The sequence below is a fragment of the Lygodium microphyllum genome, chromosome 26, assembly GCF_053477565.2.
Source record: "Lygodium microphyllum isolate KBCC chromosome 26, Lygodium_microphyllum_v1.1.10, whole genome shotgun sequence".
Taxonomy (NCBI): Eukaryota; Viridiplantae; Streptophyta; class Polypodiopsida; order Schizaeales; family Lygodiaceae; genus Lygodium; species Lygodium microphyllum.
In genome coordinates, this window is record NC_141160.1 from 109266769 (window position 1) to 109288056 (window position 21288).

The 21288-nt window shown below is 40.3% G+C and overlaps 1 protein-coding gene across 8 annotated transcripts in view; it reads left to right on the forward strand.

The window, feature by feature from the left end:
- The window catches only part of LOC148013666 (uncharacterized), an 82212-nt gene extending 65542 nt beyond the window's left edge, over window positions 1-16670 (forward strand). For all 8 annotated transcript variants that reach the window (XM_087668254.1, XM_087668255.1, XM_087668258.1 and 5 more), the window contains one exon: window positions 15233-16670. In XM_087668254.1, coding sequence (XP_087524380.1) covers window positions 15233-16147 — 915 coding nt within the window. In that variant the 3' untranslated portion in view covers window positions 16148-16670. The remainder of the gene's footprint in view (window positions 1-15232) is intronic.
- The last annotated feature ends 4618 nt before the right edge of the window (window positions 16671-21288 follow it).

Here is a 21288-nt window from a genome sequence, read left to right on the forward strand (position 1 = left end):
CTTGCAGATTTGTCCATCTTCACTTTGAACTAGTCTCTTCCAGGCTAGTTCTTCAACACACTTGTCTATATACACTTTCACAAGTCTCTTCCAGACTTGTCAATCTACAGTGCCATCAGTCTCTTCCAAACTTATACTGGGATGATGGCTGTTGGAAGAGAAGGAGAGAGACAGAGTAGAGCGGAAGATGAGTCTCATCTCATTGTTGTTGTTCTTCCATTATACTTCCATCATACTAACTGAAAGAGACTTACACACATAGGTATGACTAACCAAGACTAATTGTGGTTAAGTCACTGACTACACCAACTTATTGAATGTCACACACGTGTACAACTGTATCTAGCTAATGTCGGTCACACACATAAAGATAGATTGACTGAAGAGTAACGGGAGCTTGATATTCTAACACTCCCCCTTAAGCTTAAACCATCTGATAAACTCCAAGTAGCTGTTTGAAGTATATGAACATTTTTTTACCAAGTGACTTGGTAAATATGTTTGCTACCTGGTCTTCAGTCTTCATATGAATCAAATCAATCTGCTCTATAAGAACCATTTCTCTGATGAAATGGTAGTGAACCTCAATATGTTTGGACCTAGCATGGTAGACAGGATTGCTAGCCAACATAACACTGCTGAGGTTATTACAATGCAATCTCACTCTGCTTTCCAGCTGTATTCCCAAGTCTTTCAGCAGTTTCATCAACCAAAGTGCTTCGCAAGCTGCTAAGGCAGCTCCTCTATACTTAGCTTCTCTACTAGACAATGCAATAGTAGGTTGTTTCTTACTCTGCCAACTAATCATACTGTTGCCCAATCCAAATGCATAACCACTGGTTGACCTCCTGTTATAGGCACAACTAGCCCAATCAGCATCAGTAAACCCTGTTAAGTCAAGGGATTTTCCATATGCATAAAACAGCCCATAATCTGTAGTACCCTTTATATATCTCGTGATCCTCCTAACTGTATCTAAATGTGGTTTGCGAGGCTTTTGCATGAACTAACTAATCACCCCCACTGCATAACATAAGTCAAGACGGGTAATAGTCAAGTATATCAAGCTCCCCACCAAATGTCGATACATCGTCACATTTTCTATGTCATTCCCAACATCAATTTGTAGCTTGACATTCTGATCAAGAGGTGTCTCCATAGGCTTGTATTTAGCCATACCATACTTCTGTAACATGTCATGAGCATACTGCTTCTGTAGCAGCCATATACCTTGAGGCGTAGAGACTACCTCAATTCCAAGAAAATACTTCAGCTCACTAAGGTCCTTGACTCTGAATTCAGCCTGTAAACGTGATTTAATTTCAGCAATGCTCTCTTCATTATCTCTAGTGATGATAAGATCATCTACATAAACGACTAGAAACACATATCCATGATCTGTCTTCTTCGTGAACAGGCTGTGATGTGCATCACCCAATCTAAATTCATGTTGCTGTAAATAACTGCTGATCCGAGCATTCCATGCTCTAGGTGCCTATTTCAGCCCATACAAAGTCTTTTTCAGCTTACATATATGTGTAGGAAAGTCCGGTTGAACATAGCCTTCAGGCTGCTCCATATATACTTCCTCAACCAAATCACCGTTCAAGAAAGCATTCTTGACATCCATTTGCCATAATTTTCAGCCTTTGCATGCTGCCAAAGCAATGATAGTTCTGATTGTTGCCATTTTAGCCATCGGACTGAAAGTCTCCTCATAGTCATGGCCATACTAGTGCGTATACCCTTTTGCAACCAGCTTTGCCTTACAACGTTCTAACGAACCATCTGACTTGCACTTAACCTTGTTTATCCATTTGTAGCCAATGGGGACTTTGCCTTCAGGCAACTCAACCAATTCCCATGTCTCATTTTCAGCCAGGACTGCATACTCCTCATCCATGGCAGCACACCAGTTATCATCTGTAACTGCATCATCAAACTTTATAGGTTCTTTGTAACCTGTCACACTAGCCATATATGCATAACGGCGGGCTGAATAACCAGTGTATGTAAACCTGTCAACTAGTTTTCTGACTCTCTCAGATCTCCGTAACTGTGGTTCACTCTCAGCTTGCCTCTCATGAGGCGGTACATAAGGACTGCCTTGCTCCAGGCGTCATAATAGATGGAATGTCCAACTCACTATCCAAACTATCGCTGTTAGATGACTCATAACTTGTTGTAAGTGGACTTGTCACATCCTGAAGTATATTTTCTTTTCCCTTATCCAATCTCCCCCTCACTGGCAGATCCGTGTCAATGGATGTAGGAGTATGACTTGGCAAGTGTCCTGACTAAGGACTTACTGTAGGTGACCCATCACTTGTAGAACCACTCATAGATGTACTCACTGTAGGTGTATTTTCAGCATTACTAGTGCTGGCTGATCCATGAGTAGCCACTGCAACAGGATTACCACACCACGATGCCAGCTTATCAAAAACATCTCTACTAATCAATGTCTCATGTGTTGACGGTACATAACACTTGTAAGCTTTCCGGTCTTGTGTATAACCAAGGAACACACTCTTGACAGCTTTAGGATCCAATTTCTTCCTCTTTTCATCAGGAACATGGACATATGCAATGCTGCCAAACACCTTCAAGTGTGAAATGTCAAGCTTATGACCATACAACCTCTCATATGGAGTTACATCATGAATCAATGCTGTAGGGGTTCTATTCAACACATAGTCAGCAATCACTATTGCTTTAGCCCAACAACCATTTGGCAAACTCTTCTCATTCAGCATAGCTCTTGCCGATTCCATCAGTACCCTGTTTTTCCTTTCTGCTACACCATTTTGCTACGTTGTATAGCTGCAAGTTAACTGTCTTCTGATCCCAAGTTTAGCAAGGTACCTGTCAAAGTAATTAGAGACATTCTCCGCCTCCATTTGATTTAAGACATGAAATTTTACAGCTCAACTCATTTTCAGCATGCTTCTTGAAGTCCTTGAATGCATCAAACACATCATCCTTATGCTTCAACATGTAAAGCCAAGTATACCTATTGAAATTATCAATGAAGGATACATAGTAATGAGTACCACCTAATGAAGCATAATGAGACCGATCCCATATATCTGAATGTACCAATTGCAAGGGTCGTGAGCTATTCCGTACATGTCTCATAAATGGAAACCTTGCTTGCTTTCCAAACTGACATGCATCACATACATGTCCAAAGCCATGATACTTGAACTTAGGCAATCCAAGCACAATCTCCTTTTGCTACATAGATTTCAGCTTTTGTACATTCACATGGCCAATCCGCTTATGCCATATCTCAACATCCCATATAGCACCATCATCATGTGCAAACATGGCTGTTTTCAATTTTGGAATTGACGCATCAAGAGTAAACATTTTTCCATCTCTTCGGTCTCTAGCAATCAATTTGCAGCCATTACCATATTCTTCAACAAAGCATCCATCTCTATTAAATCTCACTTGCAGATTCTGTTCTGCCATTTGTCTAATTGACAAAAGAATCTTGGTTATTGTAGATACATGTAGTACATCATGCAGGCTCTTTTTCTTGCCATCAGGCATCAACAAAGGTACAACTCCTTTATGCTGAATAATATGTTGGGTGTCATCCCCAGTACAAACATGTCCATACGAACTTGCAACCATCTCATCAAATCATTCTCCATGGGGTGTCATATGATTTGAAGCCCCTGAATCAATGTACCATCTCTCATCTCTGTTCTGCCTAGATGCATTCTTAGATACATGCTGCATGGCAAACAATTTGTCAACCTGCTCATTATGAGCAACGCTAGAAGATGTATAGTGCCCATGCTGTTTGTCCTTTGCCTTCATATTTCCCTGCTTCTTGTAACAATCCTTTGCAATGTGTCCATATCTGCCACAGTAATGACAGTCCTTATGTCTATTTGACTGATCATTTTACTGCCATGAACTAGATCCACTATCTTTACTATGGGGTGATCTCCCCTTGCCTTTAAAGTCGCCAAATTTATACTGGACCTGTGTATTTGTGCTATGCCAGGCATTCTGCTAATGCTGTCCATAAGTGTTTCGAGTGTCTCCTTGACCTCGAAAAGAGCCACAGCCTCTGCCGCCTCTATCACGCTGGCTAGAGTACAGAACAGTGTCTCTGCTTTGAGACGCACTAGAACCTGTATTCAGTCCAAGCTTAACTTCCTCATGTAGCAGCAAAGCAATCAGCTCATCCCAATCAGGGGATTCAGCTCTCACAGAAATAGACGTATCAAATGCTTTATACTCTTTGCCAAGTCCATTCAATGTCATGCAATCATATCATCCTTAGACATTGAAGATCCAATGGTAGCAAGCTGATCCCCTATGTTCTTGATCTAAGTAGTGTAGGCCTGAATACTTCTTCATTTCTAGACACGTTATTGAACTGTTGCTTTAGCTGAATCTTTCTTGCATGCGTTACATTTTCATAATTCTTCATGAGTATATCCCATGCATCCTTTGGGAAACTGCATCCAGTTATTTGTATAACTATAGCATCTGATATACATAAGGAAAATCAATGTAACACCTTGCATGCTCTCTCATTCTATGGCTTATGAGCCCTTAATTGATCATTTGTCGGATTAGCTCATCCCAATCAGAGGATTCAGCGTTTGGAATTTCCTGTTTTCCTGAGGATGGGCTTGCAATGGCACCCAAGCAGACTGAGCCCATAGAGATCAAGTTTAACCCTAAATCAAGGATTGCACCCTTTTCTGAGGAAATTATTCTAGGGGTAGCAGGAACTACATTGAAGCTCCTCAATCTTACTGGTGTTTGTCTGGCAAGTGATGTTAGACTCAGCAGTGACATCATCCCATTTGATCCTGTGACCCTAGGCTCAAGTGTTACGAGAAAGATACAGATTGAGAACTGCGGTGACCTTGGATCTACATTTTCATGGGATACAAGAGGATGCTCCTCAGAATTCAGCATTTATCCCAAGGATGGTTGCATTGCACCTCATCAATTTGCCACCATGGAGATCACCTTCCATTCAACAGTAGTGAAATTCACAGAAATAGACGTATCAAATGCTTTATACTCTTTGCCAAGTCTATTCAATGTCATGCAATCATATCATCCTTAGACACTGAAGATCCAATGGTAGCAAGCTGATCCACTATATTCTTGATCTCTGTAGTGTAGGCTTGAATACTTCTTCCATTTCTAGACACGTTATTGAACTGTTGCTTTAGCTGAATCTTTCTTGCATGCGTTACATTTCCATAATTCTTCATGAGTATATCCCATGCATCCTTTGGGGAACTGCATCCAGCAATTTGTATAACTATAGCATCTGATATACATAAGGAAAATCAATGTAACACCTTGCATGCTCTCTCTGTCTATGGCTTATGAGCCCTTTTCTGATCATTTGTCGGTTTCGTTTCATGTATTTTAGGTTCAGCCTCATCACCTGTACCTAAGTCCCAATAACCTCTGCCAACCAAAAAATTCTTCATACGGAACTTTCATAAAGCAAAATTTTTGTTTTTCAGTTTTTCTCCCAAAATTTGAATGATATTGTTAGTGCCTTGAGCATTTGACATAGTTGCAGCTTAGGTATTCAGTGATGTATACAACCTGTAAGTATCTGATTTCTTTTCCTACAGTTCAGGACCAGTTTCTTGCTATTCAGGACAATTTCTTGCAATTCAAGATAGTTTCTTGCAATTCAGGACAGTTTTCCTGACAACCTACTTGCTATAAACTGTATTCCAACAATAAAAAAACAATCAACTAAGCATAAACCAAGCTCAAATTAGTTCAAAACATTCTATGGTAGTAGCAAAACATCCCAGCAACAAACTATGTCCATACAAGTATCAATGTTTGTACTGTATGCAAGTAGCAGTACCAAATACAGCTTGCCCACTGCTATAACTAGCAGTATTTTCTCTGTTAAAACAAGAGTATTAAGACTTCAAAATAGTCCCAAAACATCTCATTCAGTTGCCACTCTATGCAGGAGTTGATACTTGTCCAACCGGTCAAAATATATTGAATGTATGTTAAGTGAAGATGATAGGTATCCTTCTTGCAGACAATAACCGGTGAATACTCTGGTATAACCAGCAACAAATCAGTCCAAACTTTGGACTTTCAGCACTCACAATATTCCAAAAAGCATTTACCACTCAAGTGGTATGATCCAAGTATATGCTAGTAGCAAATAAACATCACAGATACTTCAACCTTGTAGGTATATTGTTTCCAAATTTAGGATAGCAATCAGTTCACTGTTTCTAGCCTGCAAATAAGCTCCAAAACTGAGCATTTAAAACTCCAATATCTTGCTCACATGATAATAAGGGCATATACATTGTTAGGATAAAAGCCACCAGTGCCCTGGAATCATCTGCTGTTTATTGCAGTAAATATCCAGTCTGCACAGGTCAGTGCTGAATATCTCAAAATCTGTGAGCAATTTGAAACAACTCTTCTGCAAAGTTGTAGACCACGTCAAAACGGTCAGGATTCGCGAGCCGTTTCTCCAAAAACCATTTTTGTAGCAAGATATAGCTTTTGGAAAAAAACGGGCTGCAGACACAGTTTCCTTTGATGACGTTTTCTTCAGATCTAATGTCTTGATTTAAATAGCCACTGCCAAGCCTTCAGACTTCAGGTGTTCATGCTTTGATACCATGTTAGAAGAGAGGGAGAGAGACAGAGTGGAGCGGAAGATGAGCCTCAGCTCATTGTTATTTTTCTTTCATTATACTTCCATGATACTAACGGAAAGAGACTTACACATATAGGTATGACTAACCAAGACTAACTGTGGTTAAGTCACTGACTACACCGACTTATTGAATGTCACACACGTGTACAATTATATCCAGCTAATGTCGGTCACCAACATAAAGATAGACTTACTGAAGAGTAATAGGAGCTTGATATTCTAACAATGGCTAGGGGATGGGGCGATGGGCCACAAGCCGGGGCCTAGGCGGGGAAGGGGGAGGGCTCTAGCGAAGGTAACGGGCAGGGGAGGGCATGAGAGAATCGTCGAGAGACTGGGGTAGAAGGCGACGCGACGACAGCAGTTGCTGAATTGTTTGGAGTATATTTTCAAAAAAAGAAAAGATCTTTTTTAGCCTTGCCTTTTCAAAACGTAGCAATACATAATCACCCTCTGCAAACTGCAAAGCACGTTTGTGGCGATCAGCTGCGCTCTTTTGCTTTTCATGCGATCTTTGAAGTGCATATTTTATCTTTGCATAGGCTACATCCAAGTTTTCCATATAATGATTAGCCTCAAAGATCTTATCCTTAGTTTGCAAAATAGGTGGTACCTTCTTGCCACCCTTAACCACCTCAAATAAAGCTTTGTCCGTAGAACTATGCACTGTATTGTTCTAAGCAAACTCAACCAAGGGCAAATACTGCTCCCACTGTGTCTTGTGGTTTGAAACATAGCACCTCAAAATATCTAACACTATGGAATTTACTTTCTCAGATTAACCATCTGTCTGCAGATGGAAGGATGATGAGAATTTCAGCGTGGTATCCATATTCACAAACAAGCATTTCCAAAATAAACTGGTCATCCGGGGGTCTCAATCACTAATGATCGACTTTGGCATACCATGATACTTAAAGATGTGCTGCAAAAACAATCGTGGCATATGATTAGCCTTTATTTTCTTCCTCATTGGAATAAAATGGGCTTGTTTGCTAAACCTGCAAATGATAGTCCATATCCCATCATTCCCTGTAGGTGTCTTAGGAAACTCAAAAATAAAGTCCATTGCAATGCTCCGCCAAGGCCTATTTGGTATAGGCAAGGGCTGCAATTAACCTGGCACCTTTTGCCTATCATGCTTTACCTATTGGCATACGATGCATATCTTAACAAACTGTTCTACATCATGCCTCAAAGCTGGCCAATAAAAGAAATGCTCCACTGCCTTGACCGTGGCATCAATACCTCCGTGTCTCATACGGAGGAATATGACTTTCAAAGATAACTCTAGGCCTTAATTGCTTTGTGACACATAGTCGTCCATGCATCATCAGAAATCCATCTCTTAGCACAAAGTGTTCACGCCTTTGGCCATTGCAAAGTTGATCATACAAATTAGTAAAGTCCGAATCAACAACATATTGCTCTTTCATGGCATCCAAGTTAGTGTGATAAACCATGCTGACGGCTGAAATTTGTGACTTATGTGAGAGTGCATTAGCCATAACATACTTTTTACCATCAATATGCGCAATCTGAAAATGAAACATAGAGAGAAAATTTGCTCATCCCATATGCTTCTCTAACAACTTTGTCTGCGTCAGAAAGTACCTAAAAGTTTGATGGTCTGTCTACACTAAAAAATCGGCCCCCAACAATTAATGTTTCCACGTAGATAGTGTATGAATTATAGCCAAGAGCTCTTTCTCATAGACCTACAAATTCTTTTTTGCAATTTTGGAGAATTCGGCTCTCATAAGCCACAACTCGGCCGTCCTGACTCATAATCTTCTCCTATTGGGCTGCATTGACTCTGTAGGGTGGCTTATTGGGTGGGCTACTTCCAGGGATAAGATCTATGTCATGATCTTTTGGCCTTTAAGGCGGTAGCTGTCTTGCAAGTGACTGAGAGAAGCAATTACCATACATTTTTAGAAATGACATTTCTCACTATCATCTTTATTCTTAGTAAAAACCAAATACACTGAAAGATGATTTTTCATTACTTTAGAAATGACAGCGGCAGATACAACAAGGACAGTTCACCTTTCAACTTTACATCAAGTGTAAGTACCTTTCCATGATGCTGAATAGTGATCATTTTTGCATGAGAATCAATCACTACATGCATACGGTGGCACCATGGCATACCAAGCAATACATCACAACCCTTAAGTGGAGCAATGAAGAAATCTTCGCTATCCACATATCCTCTTATGAGCAACCGAAGCTCTTCAATGAGCGGTGTGATAGGCTCTGCATGGCCTTTATATACCATTTCAACTTTCCCCATGGGTCCCATCTCATCCCCTCTGATACCTAGAGAAGCAGCCATGTCAATAGAGATGAAGTTGGCTTATGCACCATTATCAAAGAAAATCAATGCATGCTGATCCCTAATTTTGCCCCATGCTCTGCACAACTTAGTAGCATCATCATTGAGCTGATAACTAACAACATCGGGCACCAATCCCGATGATGTTTTGGGCGTCTTTCCTTTAGAATCCCTTGATTTTTTGATTTTCGAGCTTGCTACCTATTGGGATAGTCCCTTGTAATGTGACCCTCGTGTTCACAAATAAAACATTTATTTGCAGCCATCAATTCCCTACGTTGTGCCAATGTTTTTGAGCCCTTTCTTTGTTGTTTCGACCTCTTTCCAGCCCTATTTTTCAGATCTCTATAAGCTGAGACATGCTGGAAATAGTGGACTTAATGCAAAAATCCTTGATTCCTTTGGCAAACCACAAATATACTTCTCCACCTGCTCATGGAGGGGTACTGTGCGACAAGAGCTAACTAGCAGCAATGCATCCCAAAATTTCTTATTTTACTGATCGGAGTTCTTGAATTTTTTGGAAGTCAACTAATTCCAAGCTGTCACAATGTCTACTTCAAAGGTACTTGTCAATCAATTTAAAGCAAATATTTGCTTGAATTGGACCCAAGTGCTAGGTGACTTCCCTTGAAGGAGTGTAGACCACCACTGCAATGCATTTCCCGTAAAAAATGTGGTTGCCTTGCGTATCTTAGATGCCTCTGTGAAGTTGTCTCCAAAATAGGTTGCATCAAACTGCTAAATAAAAACAAGTGCTTTCAGCCTATCTTGTGCAGCACTGAAAGGATCAAACTTCACATTTTTGCCACCTTCATCATAGTCCTTCGGCGGACCTATGGGAGTCAAGTTATCATAAATGGGCTGCTGCAAAAAGGGTGCATTGATTGTATTTGCCTAAAAACCAGCACTATCTGAAGCACCTACATAACCAGCACCAAATCCTTGTGCTCCAACAGTCCCTAAGGGTGTCGATATATATCCAAATGGCCCGCTTTGTGCCCCAAGCATCATGCCTATGCTACCATACATGGGATTAGGCATTCCACTTGCATTACCTAGATACATTGCGTGTTGTGAGCCATGCATTGGCTGTTGCATACCATAGGGATTTGTGCCATACATTTCCATATGCGGTGCCTGTCCAATCATAGCATGAAAAATGGTACCACCACCAAAGTATCCTTGCTATCTCATGCTTTCATGTGCATAATTGCCTTGCTGCCCATGTCCCATGGATTGACACTACCAAATTGGCCATGGATTTGCACTTGTTGCCCCACGAATACCAACTGTTTGTACTCATGAGGCATTGTGGGCTCTTCTAAAGAAGGCTTAGGCATTTCCTTCAGTTCTTGTGGCTGTCTCGAAGCTATAGAAGGCGTCTTCTTTTGTTTGCCTTTTGCTGCCCTTCTTTGGGGAATTCAAGAATCAAGTAAATTGGGGATCCTTTGCCAATTCAGCAAAAAGATTCGCGGCTGTATGCATTCAATCCTTGAAGCTATCATCAAATTCTTCAGCCCCTAGTTGGTCATCCGTCTGTTAATGCATTGAAGTGCCAACATTTGGGTCATTTTCCACATTTTCAGCTTGCTGTCCATACTGAGAACCATGCCCAACATCAGTCATTGCATTTCCCTCTTCACCATGTGATTGACCAAGGAGTGATGCATCCTCTCCACTTGATCCCGTATCACCATGTGAAGACATGGTTCTTGTAGGTCACTGCTGAGAACAATTTCAGCAATAATGCAATAGTCCCAAGTTGCAATCAAGTACCAGGGGCCCACCAATTCAAAGGATCTGATGATATCTCGGCAATGGAACGATGAAATCGGCCTTCCTTCTGTGGATGGGTGGTAAATCCGTGATTACAACTTAATTACAATAGCAAACAATTAATGCAAATTTGAAAATACAAATTTACCTATCGATCTTGGACAATGCACATCCGATTGGCCTCAAAATTGACTCGCCTTTCGGTATTTCTTTCGCTTAATTGAAGAATAAGTTGATTTACAATGGGATTCTCCCAATCCCTTTTGGTATTTCAACTCCCCTTGCTGTCCAACGTGATCAACAAGTCTTCAATCTATTTTTCCCCTTGATTCGGGCACTTAATTGGCCTTCACCCAGTTCATGGATGATGGAAATGCTCCAAATTCAATGGCTGGCTAGTCCTCCACTTAAATTTAGCCGAAATTCACCTTTAGCTTTGTTGAATCCAAGCCTTGGAGGTTCCAATTTTCGGCACTCTTCCTAAGGCTGTTGGTAAACCCTAATTTCTGCAGTAAATTAGGGTTTACAGCAAATAAATTTGCAATTTCTTAACCTCCAAGTGTCCAAATGTTGAGATCTTTGGAGCAAGGCTGTGAAATGGTTGGGAAATGAGAGAGAAAGCTGTAGAGAGAAAATTCAGAGTTTTGTCGCGAAGAATGATTGAAAATCAGTCAAATGCAGTTGTTGCCCTGCCACAACAGCTTGTAGATGCAAAGAACTAAAGAAAATCAGTCATTTACTGCTGCTTCTCTATCTCAACAGCTTGTAGATGTTGTCTCCTGCTGTTTATTGGTCTTCTCTTGCCCTTGGAAGCCTCAGAAGGGTGCTCCAATGGTTGCAAATCAGATCAGCAGCCTCCCCTCCCTCTCTCTTGCAGGCTGAATTTATAAAGATGCTTTTCTCCAAGCTCTAAAGACGTTTTTCAGTCTTGCATGGGCATTTTTGACAAGTGGCAGCTTTCCCAAATGGTTTTTGTAGCATTTTTCATAATTAAATATTAATTTTTAATCTTTAAGTACTGAAAATTAATTTAATAATTATTTCGTTGCCGTGAAAAATAATCTGACTGGCCAATAATTGAATTGGCTAGGCAACTTCCGTTCCCGAGTGTCTCTGCGTCATCTTTGACCATCAGATTCGTGTTAGGTACCGTTAAACGCCACTTCACTAATGTCACCCACTGACACTTATGGCCAAACGGATGACCTAGGCCAAGAAATGGCACCAGATACCACGAAGTAACCTTGCGGCATAACTTATAGCAACTTTTGCCTTTGACATCTCGTGATTTCTTCGTGTCTCGGGCTTGTAAATTTGCTCTAATCCTAGTTACATCTCACATGTGCAACGTTTACTTAACCATGTGATTAAAAATTAATCCACATCTTAAGTGAGGTTTCAAAAATACATGTCCTCATGACAGTAGGCAGCCTATATGTGACATAGCAAATGTATGTTTTAATTCAGTCTTAAAATTTGCAAATTTTCCCTCTGTAAGTCTAGTGAACAGTATGTCAGCTATATAAAGAATGATAATCAACAAGTCCACACTCAAAAGATGCAAGGGTTACAATGATAGAATGAAAGTACAATAGGTCTTAAGTACGTTAGACCTATTCCTAACTCAACTAGAATTGATTTAACTCCAAAACTAACTCTAGAAGTGGTGACACAACTTATTAATGTAGTTGTGTTTACTCTTCAAACCAACTAACTAAAACATTGGGCAGTGCCCATAGAAATGGCAAATTCTAATAGTCCTTGTTCTGCTCCTTCTATTTGTTAGAAATGCGGGATCTAGAGCATGACATAACCGGAAGCTATGGAGGATGGAAGGAGAAGTGTAGACTCATGATGGAATGGACACTGTTTGTTACACAAGTGAATTAGGTTCCAAGATTGAGACTTGGACTCATAAACACAATCTTGTGTATGTGGACAATGACATTGACACTTTACTGAAATGAAAAGAGTACTATCATTGCATTAAGAAAGGAAGCAAGTACAATGCTTTATAGGAAAGTAGGAAACAGCAGTAGGCACTATTGTGCATATGGGATAAGTTAGCCTGCATATCCTTGACCCTGAGATTCCATACAAAGAGGCTGTTTGAGTGTGATTGCTGATTCTCAACACCCCTCCTCAATCACAACTAGGAAAGGCACAAAGTGTGTAGAGGCTGTAATGAGAACCATCTGCAAAGTGTGGGCATACCACAGACATGGCAGAACACCAGAGGCTGTTGCAGAAAAAGCTAAGTGTGGGTACCATAAACATGGTGGACATCCAGAGGCTGTAACAGGGGCCTCACAAAGTGTACAGGGACTGTAATGCCAAGTTACATAAGGAGTTTACAAAGCTTATGGCAGGAAACATTAGGGCAAGGAAAATACAAGGCTATTAAAACAGTCTATCAGAATTATGAGAGTACAAGGCCTCGGTCGCGAGCTCCGCCAAATTATAGGACTCTAGAATGGCAAGCATCATTACTCGCCAAATGTGGTAATTCTCCCCATCGAGCTTCTGATTGAAAGGGAGAGTCGGTAACATGGGGACCTTTTGGTCTATAATAGCTCGAAACTCCATGTCGATCTCGGAAGACATCGTGACTTGAATTACTTGCACAAAAACAAGGGCAGCCCCCTCTAACTCCACAAATGGTGCTTGCTAGAGCTTCCACCACTTGTCCTGAACCTATTTCAATTGCCGGAGGCGATGAAAACTCAAAATTTGTTCCGAAAATCTGAAAACACAGCCATTTCTCCATCAGGAACAGTAAAAACCTGCAAGAAACAACAACTTCACTCCTTTTCTGCGCTTCACCTGTTCACCTGTTCGCCTGAGCCTTCAAATGATGAAAACACAAACTTTTACCATGCTGAAATCTCCTGTTCAGATCTGCCCACAATCAATCAGCCCTTCAACACTGCTCTGATACCATGTGATAGTGCAGCGAATGTGGAAGCGTATGATTGGATTGAAAGAAAATGAACATGAGAGAAGAGTGAGAGAGAAAAGAGATAGTAGAATGCAAAAATCTGTAGTAGGCGAATGTTGAGATGAGGAAGGCAGATGTATACATGGGCTGTCCAATGTATCTCCGCGAGGCGATCTCTCTCACCACCTGAAAAGACAAGTGAAGAATGACCGTGGCACATTGCCTATAAATAGGCATAGAAAATAGGAATAAATAGTCAAGTCGGCTAGTAAAAATTGTCCGTTTGCTGCCAAAATAGTAATTGCTGAATAGAATGATGGCTAAAATACTGCACATAAAATATGGTTGTCATATGGCAACTTGCATAGCCTACCAAGCCTGCTTGACTGCCTGGTAAAGCTGGAAATGACATGTAGACTGCATCAAGTTATCTGACCCGATAAATAGGAAATGGTTAATTGTGCCCTAGAGTGCTAACTGTACAACAGCAATATGCCAATGCCTATCCAAGGGATGAATAAATCTCTAATAGATACCCCTTGGCAATATTGGATGAGCAATGGTACATTGTGCTTGGGGGGCAGTGCATTAGGTAACCTGATATATCATTTGCTTATATGAGATAAGGATTGGTTGGTTTTGAAGGGTAATCATACTTGGGGTCTACATAAGAGCAAGGCTTGGTGGAAATCTATGGTGATGGCGGGCTAGTTCTATGTTGGTTGGAGGTCTTTCCCTTGCTTCTGTATTCTCAAGAGGTCATATTTCAAATGGTTGTTGCTTCTTTTGTACAACAAGTGAAGAAACCTTTCGTCATCTATTTCTCTCTTGTGCAATGGCAAGGAAAGTTTGGTCTCTTGTGTCTACTGTTTGTTCTTGTGTGGTTGGGCCCTCGATGCTTCCAAAGGATGACGTCTTTGGAAAGCTCAAATTGCTAGATTCTGTGTAGCCACATATGAAGTTACTTTCCACTTTTTGTGCCATTGGGGTTGTTGGCACATTTTGACTACCTGGAACGTCTTCATTTTTTATTTTGCTTCTCGAGTGCATGGTTATATTACTCATTTGCTTCTTGAATGCATGGTTATATTGCTTGTTTGCGAGGTCTTTTTAATTGGCAGCTTGACATCATTTAGGTAGTAGATGTTTTTCCTAGACATTCTTGGCATGTTGCTGTTTATTCGGTCTCTTTTTTACCAATGTAGACCATTTGTAATTGCCCTCTTATTGTACATCTGAATTTTGGAAATTAATATAATCATCTTTAACGTTTAAAAGAGAGAGAGAGGGGGGGGCGCGGGGGCGCGCAGAGTCCTTTATTTCACAATCTATGTTTTCACTAAAGGAGCAACTTTTTTTGTGGGAAGATTTGATAGAATTGTGAGCTTGTCATTCTGATGGTTTAGAATCGGAGTGGTTTGACCACCAGTTCATCTACTAATGCCTGATTTTTTTGCTTGGTCTTGGTTTTGTGTAGGGCTATATTTATCACTGCTTTCTCTCTATGTCCAGCAATGCAGCCTCAGTGGGACTACGGAATGCCTTGTCCTACTGTGTACATCAGGTCCGAACATATGATTATGTCCATTATTTGACATCTCTTCATCTACCAGTGGGGCTGCGTACAGCTGCTTTTGCAATACGTGCTTTTAATGTAGAAACAGCTCGCGCTCTGGAAAATGCCAGAGAACATAATTTGGCATTGATGCGTCTGCAATGGTGGCGAGATGCTGTGGATGGCATATATAAAGGCCAGATGCTGGAACATCCTGTTGTTACGGCATTGGCTGCCATTGTGAAAGAGCACAGGTTGAGTAAGCATTGGTTTTCTCGTATTATAGATGCCAGACAGTCAGACCTTGAGACAGTGGGAGCTCCTAGGTCAATAGCAGATGTTGAACAATATGCAGAAAATACAGCCTCTGCACTGCTGTATCTTACTTTTGAGGCTGCAGGAACACGTTCAACTGTTACAGACCATGCTGCTTCTCATGTAGGAAAGGCAGAAGGCATTGCCGTCCTGCTCAAGGCTACTCCTCATCATAGTCACTTCCGGCGCACCTATATTCCTATAGATGTTGCAGCAAAACATGGAGTATCACAAGAAGACATATACAGAATGAAGTACAGTGAAGAGCTAGCTGATGCTGTGCTGGAAGTAGCAGCAGTAGCAAATGCCCATCTTCAGAAGGCTCGTGCATTGGCTGGAACCATACCACAAACAGCAGTTCCTGTTCTGCTTCCAGCTGTCCCAACTGGGATACTTGTTGATTCTGTGAGGAAGGTGCAGTTCAATGTTTTTGATCCGAAACTAGCACGGGGAATTTATGGGGTTTCACCTCTGTGGATGCTTGTGCAGCTCAAGTGGCATGCTTTTCGTAACAAGTACTAATGGGGCTCAGCACAAAGGGAGAAGACTGGTTATTTGAAAATGCTGTGATATTAAACGTTGTTAGTTGTACCTTGAAGCTGCTAATTCTAAGGGTACACAATAAACAGACATTATCTGAGAAAAGAACTCTGCCAAAGATATTTGCATCATAAATTCTGCCCTCTTAATAATAATCCCTGATGGATAAGTTTGCGGGCATGGCTATTGTAGTGTTAATTCAAGTTGGATACTTCTGCAGTATGTTTAAGGGGAAGATTTTGTAGGCACAATTCCCTAAGCATATACTATCAACCTAATTGGAGGTGGATGGGTGCATTGTTGGACAAGCATTTCTTACATGTATAAGCACATTGTCTGCACCAGGTTAGTTTGTGTAGAGACAATTATGAACTTGCAAAGTCTACCTGTGGTGTTTACTGTGACATTCACGCCTATCAATTGAAACATGACAGGCATTGTGCTTGTGAATCGTTCTTCTTGCAATCAATTGAAACATGACAGTCATTGTGCTTGTGAATTGTTCTTCTCGCCTGTGCAAGTTGTTGATTTTTTGTTTAAAGCTCTCTTCTTTTCTCTGTCATATGTGGTGGTGGTGCCCACAATGTGAGGTGTTCCCCAAGACTGAATCAACAGTTGCTTTTAATGTGGAACATGAACAAGTGCTTGGATGAGGAGGATGAATGTTATTTCCTTTGAATTATCTACACAGACAAATTGGAGTGGTTGTCCTTGCAGTGTATCAATGCTTTACCTTGTCCACATTCATGGTACCATAATCTACTTCATGATTTGTGCTCATCAACAAGATAATATGTCCGCATATTTTAATGGTAAGATGATCACAATTATTACTAGTTATGACAGATTACTGTTGTAGCGCTCAAGCATAGAGAAGGAAGTAGAAGGGAAGAAAAAAGAGAAGTGTAAGCTTTGCCAAGCGCTCTCTCTCTCTCTCTCTCTCTCTCTCTCTCTCTCGCAAGTGGGTGAAATGAAATACTATGGAACAATGCACTTCCATATGTATAGAGCCCCCAAATGGGGATGATAAGATCTACCTCTAATAAACCCTTGGTGGAGATTAGAGAGCTTGATAATTTTCAGGAGTGCTGATAAGCAAACCTTCTTATCAAAGTTGGGATTGAAGAACTTGATATTAAACCCACATTGATTGTCAAATACTATATGGCCACGATAGTGAATTGCCATCTTGAAAACTTCACATTTAGTTTTCTTAGTTCAGGCTTCTTGAGGAAAGCAAAGATGCTTCCAATGTTCTTCACAATGAAATACATAAAGACATCATCAAGGAAAACAACAAATTTTCCTAGATATAGGCTTAAGACACTATCCATAAGTGTCATGAATGTTGCAGGAGGATTAGTTAGGTTGAAGGGCATTTAAAAAACTCATAATGATTGAAATATGCTTGAAATATAATTTTGGGCACATTCTTTTGTGTACTCAAACTTGATGCTACCTTGACCTCAAGTCTATCTCATTAGTGTATCGTTCTTCTTTAAGTTGATTAAATAACTCACCAACACTAGGAAGTGGATACTTCTTTTTAGTTTGCTTCGCATTTAGATCATGATAGTTTATGCACACATGCACAGATTTGTATTTCACTGATAATATTGGTGAAGCACACGGAGAACAAATCGGTTGAATAAATCCTCATTGGAGATTATTAATCTATCCATTGCTTCTCCACTTTGTTAGTTTCACTGATACTAAGTCGATAAGGTAGTTTATGAATGGGTTTACTCTTGGTGGAATGTTGATATTGTACGTTGCAATATGTTCGAGAGATAAATTTGATGGTAGAACATTTCATTCACCCAGCAACAAAACGTACACATTGTTGTTCTCAAAGGTAAGTGTTATGCTCATACCTTACGGTGTGCTAGCCAACTTGTACAACCATTCTCGCCCTATGACCAGATTATCCTAGTCATGTGCATAATTTGTGAGTTTGTTTTCATAGTGTGCCATTGTATCTCTGATGAAACATCATGTAGTTCCATATTCCATACATCCTAGGCATTTCCATTCATAAGAAAAACGACATAGATACGAGTATTGGGCACTTGGGGCCAATGTAATTTTCTAACCAACGTATAGTTAATAATGTTGAGTTGATTCATCATCCATAAGAATATAAACTCGTCCATTGATCATACCATGTATAGAAAGCAACTCACGGGGGTGAAATGTGAGTTTCCATGGAGAGGCAGTCAAATAACACTCGTGTTCATTAGCTTGGTGCCTATCTTGTATAGTTGAATACTTAAAACAAGCCTCCAAAGGAAGTATATGCATTGCATGCATTGCCTTTTCTTTTCCCTTGCTCTTGTTAGGATCATTACTTTTGAATTGCGGATAATCCTTGCATTCATGAGGGTCTAAACAATTGAAATATATTTTCTCCTTACATGCTTTTGCATTTTCTTGAGAGTGGTCCTCTTGCCCCCTTGGGCTTCTTAGAATTATCATCCTTTGATGAAGCACTTAAGTTTCATACTCTTTAACCTATTATGAGGATTCCCATTTCATGAGCAAGAGAGAATGAGTACAACCAAGGAACAACCAACTATAAGACCAAATACATCAATTAAGGAACTCCACGATCACACTTAATATTGCAATATCTAGTGGTGATATCAATTAATGCCAATTAAGAAAACCAAATATTAAGCACTTAATGCTTAGAAAATCCAGACTTAAATAGAATTGGAGAAACACAAAACAAGTATCCCAAGGACAAATACTGGAATATATTAGCACATTGAGAAGTAGACACTTTTCTTCTCACTACATAGCTTATGTTTGCTCTTGGATGCAGACCACAAAAATCTCACACATACACATCTTATCTATGTTAAGGAGGCAACCACATCTTTAAAAGGTTCAAACGAACGCGAGCACTCCCAAATGCAAAAAAAAAAGAAACAAAAAGCAACCACACTAGTGGTAACCTTGCTACTACAATGTATCAAAGCTTCATAAAACATGATGGCATTGCCAAGTTTGTAGGATATCAATGGCCTAGAATAGCTCAACTTTGGTTAGAGTTTGTTGGTGCATGAAATAATGGGCTCTCAAGGTTTGGAAAGCACTGGACGCTTATGTCTTACATACCTCTGCTCTTCAACAGTCCTCTGTTCGGCAATCCCAACCTCATTCATTGCACTATGGGTCAGGTCAATGAGTCTCTTGGTTGAAGTTGATTCTCTTTTTTTGGAGAGAAAGTGATTTTTTATTTCTTGCAGGCATGGTCGAGTCCTAGTATATCCACCCACCAAGTGTGCATTAGCATGCACAGTTTGTAGCATAGTCATGGTTAGATCATTTGCTATTGCCTCATACAGAGTCAAGTGCTTTGTATAACCAACAATTGCTCTCAACATTTGTGGATGATTGATTTGCTATAGAAGATGTTAAAAAGGATGGTTTGATTGGCTTCGACTCCATTATAACCACATAGAAGCTTGAAGCTAGATAGATACGCTCTAGCATTGATACATGTCTTTGAAGTATTTCAAACCTTCATCAACAAGGCTAGCATGACTGCATGCACAAAGGAGGTGGAGGAACATGATATCCTCCCATGTTGCACTTTCGAATTGCATTTTGGCTAAAATTTGGGATTGAATGTTGAGATTTGGGGGCTAGAACACCCCGTGTCGACACGTGGTGTTCTAGACATACGAAAAATGATATAAATTTTTTTAGTACCTCTTCATTGAGCCCAGTTCCCCCCTTCAATTATAGAGCCACACCTACCATATTTGTCGATTAATGGATTGCTCATTGAGAGATTTTCCAATAATCTAATTTTGACTCTATTTGTTTGTAGAATCCGATATTTCTTTGTTGATCCCTTATTCATCACAACATATGATAAGCACAATCTAGAAAATAACAATTTGACCACGATGTAATATGTGAAATGACTAGGTATGGCCAACCATAGTTGCTTTAGGTAGATATGTGGCATGATAGGCTATGGAAGACATGCTTGGTGTCATGCATGGTATGTGCCTTGGAAGGACATAAAGGCACCTTACTAGTAGAGGAAGTAAGATAGAGACATGTTGGAATATGCTACACAAATGATGTTGCATGTGGCCAAAACACTGTGCATCAACAGGGGGTGTTCTAGATAGAGGATAAACCTCTTCATCCATACCATCATCCCTATGTATGTTACTTGTAATAGTTTGGGGATTACTCGTAATAGAAGGTTCAAGGAATATGGGTGCATGTGCAACCCAATATGTCCATTTGTAGGAACTATGTGATGGAGGGCAACTAGAGGGAGATCTTGTAAAGAAATCGTGCATGGAATGGGCGGGTGTTTCTCTTGTTTACTTTTGAGCATACTTCCTAGCATGTGCAACTAGAGAAATCACGGTTTGTCCATCCCTTAACAGTTCTTTGCATGTGAAACTAACATGATCATGGTTCACCCATGCAAGAGTATCTTCATGATTTGCGAGACGACCTAGAGGGCCAAAGGAACTTCCTTGGCTTATTGCTAATTGATCCAATAGTCCCTTGGCTTGTCATCTCGTTTTTCTATCGTTATGCTAGTTCCTTGGCATGCGAGGTAAGCCCTAAGGCAATGCGTAGGAGTATGGAGCCTACCCTGAGATTGTAGGGTATTTTAGTATGGGCTTATGCTGAGGAGGGAACTCCTAGCTCAAGTGTTGATAGATCCATCCCTAGGAAACAACTAATGTTGATGTCTTTACCCAAGTTAGGTGTAGGTTCAATGCCTAGGGTTGTGGTCACTAGGTGATCCTAAGGATTAGTTAACCCTCAGAGGAGGTGACCTAAATGGATACCATGGATATGTTGGTCTTTAACCCAATTATGTGAGTGATTTAGCTACTTGTTTGATAAGACAATCCAAAACTTGGCGGATGCCATGCCCTAGGGCAAAAGTCAAAATAATGGCTTGATACAAAAGCATTGCTTCAATTGTACTAGACACTTAAGAATCACAATCATGAATCACAATTATAATTCTCCTAGGCCATATCATCATCAAATTGTTTTGATTTTGTATGCTTATGAAATGGATGGATTCTCTGGTGTTACTTGTCCTATAATGTATGCTTTGGATAATTATTGAGGTG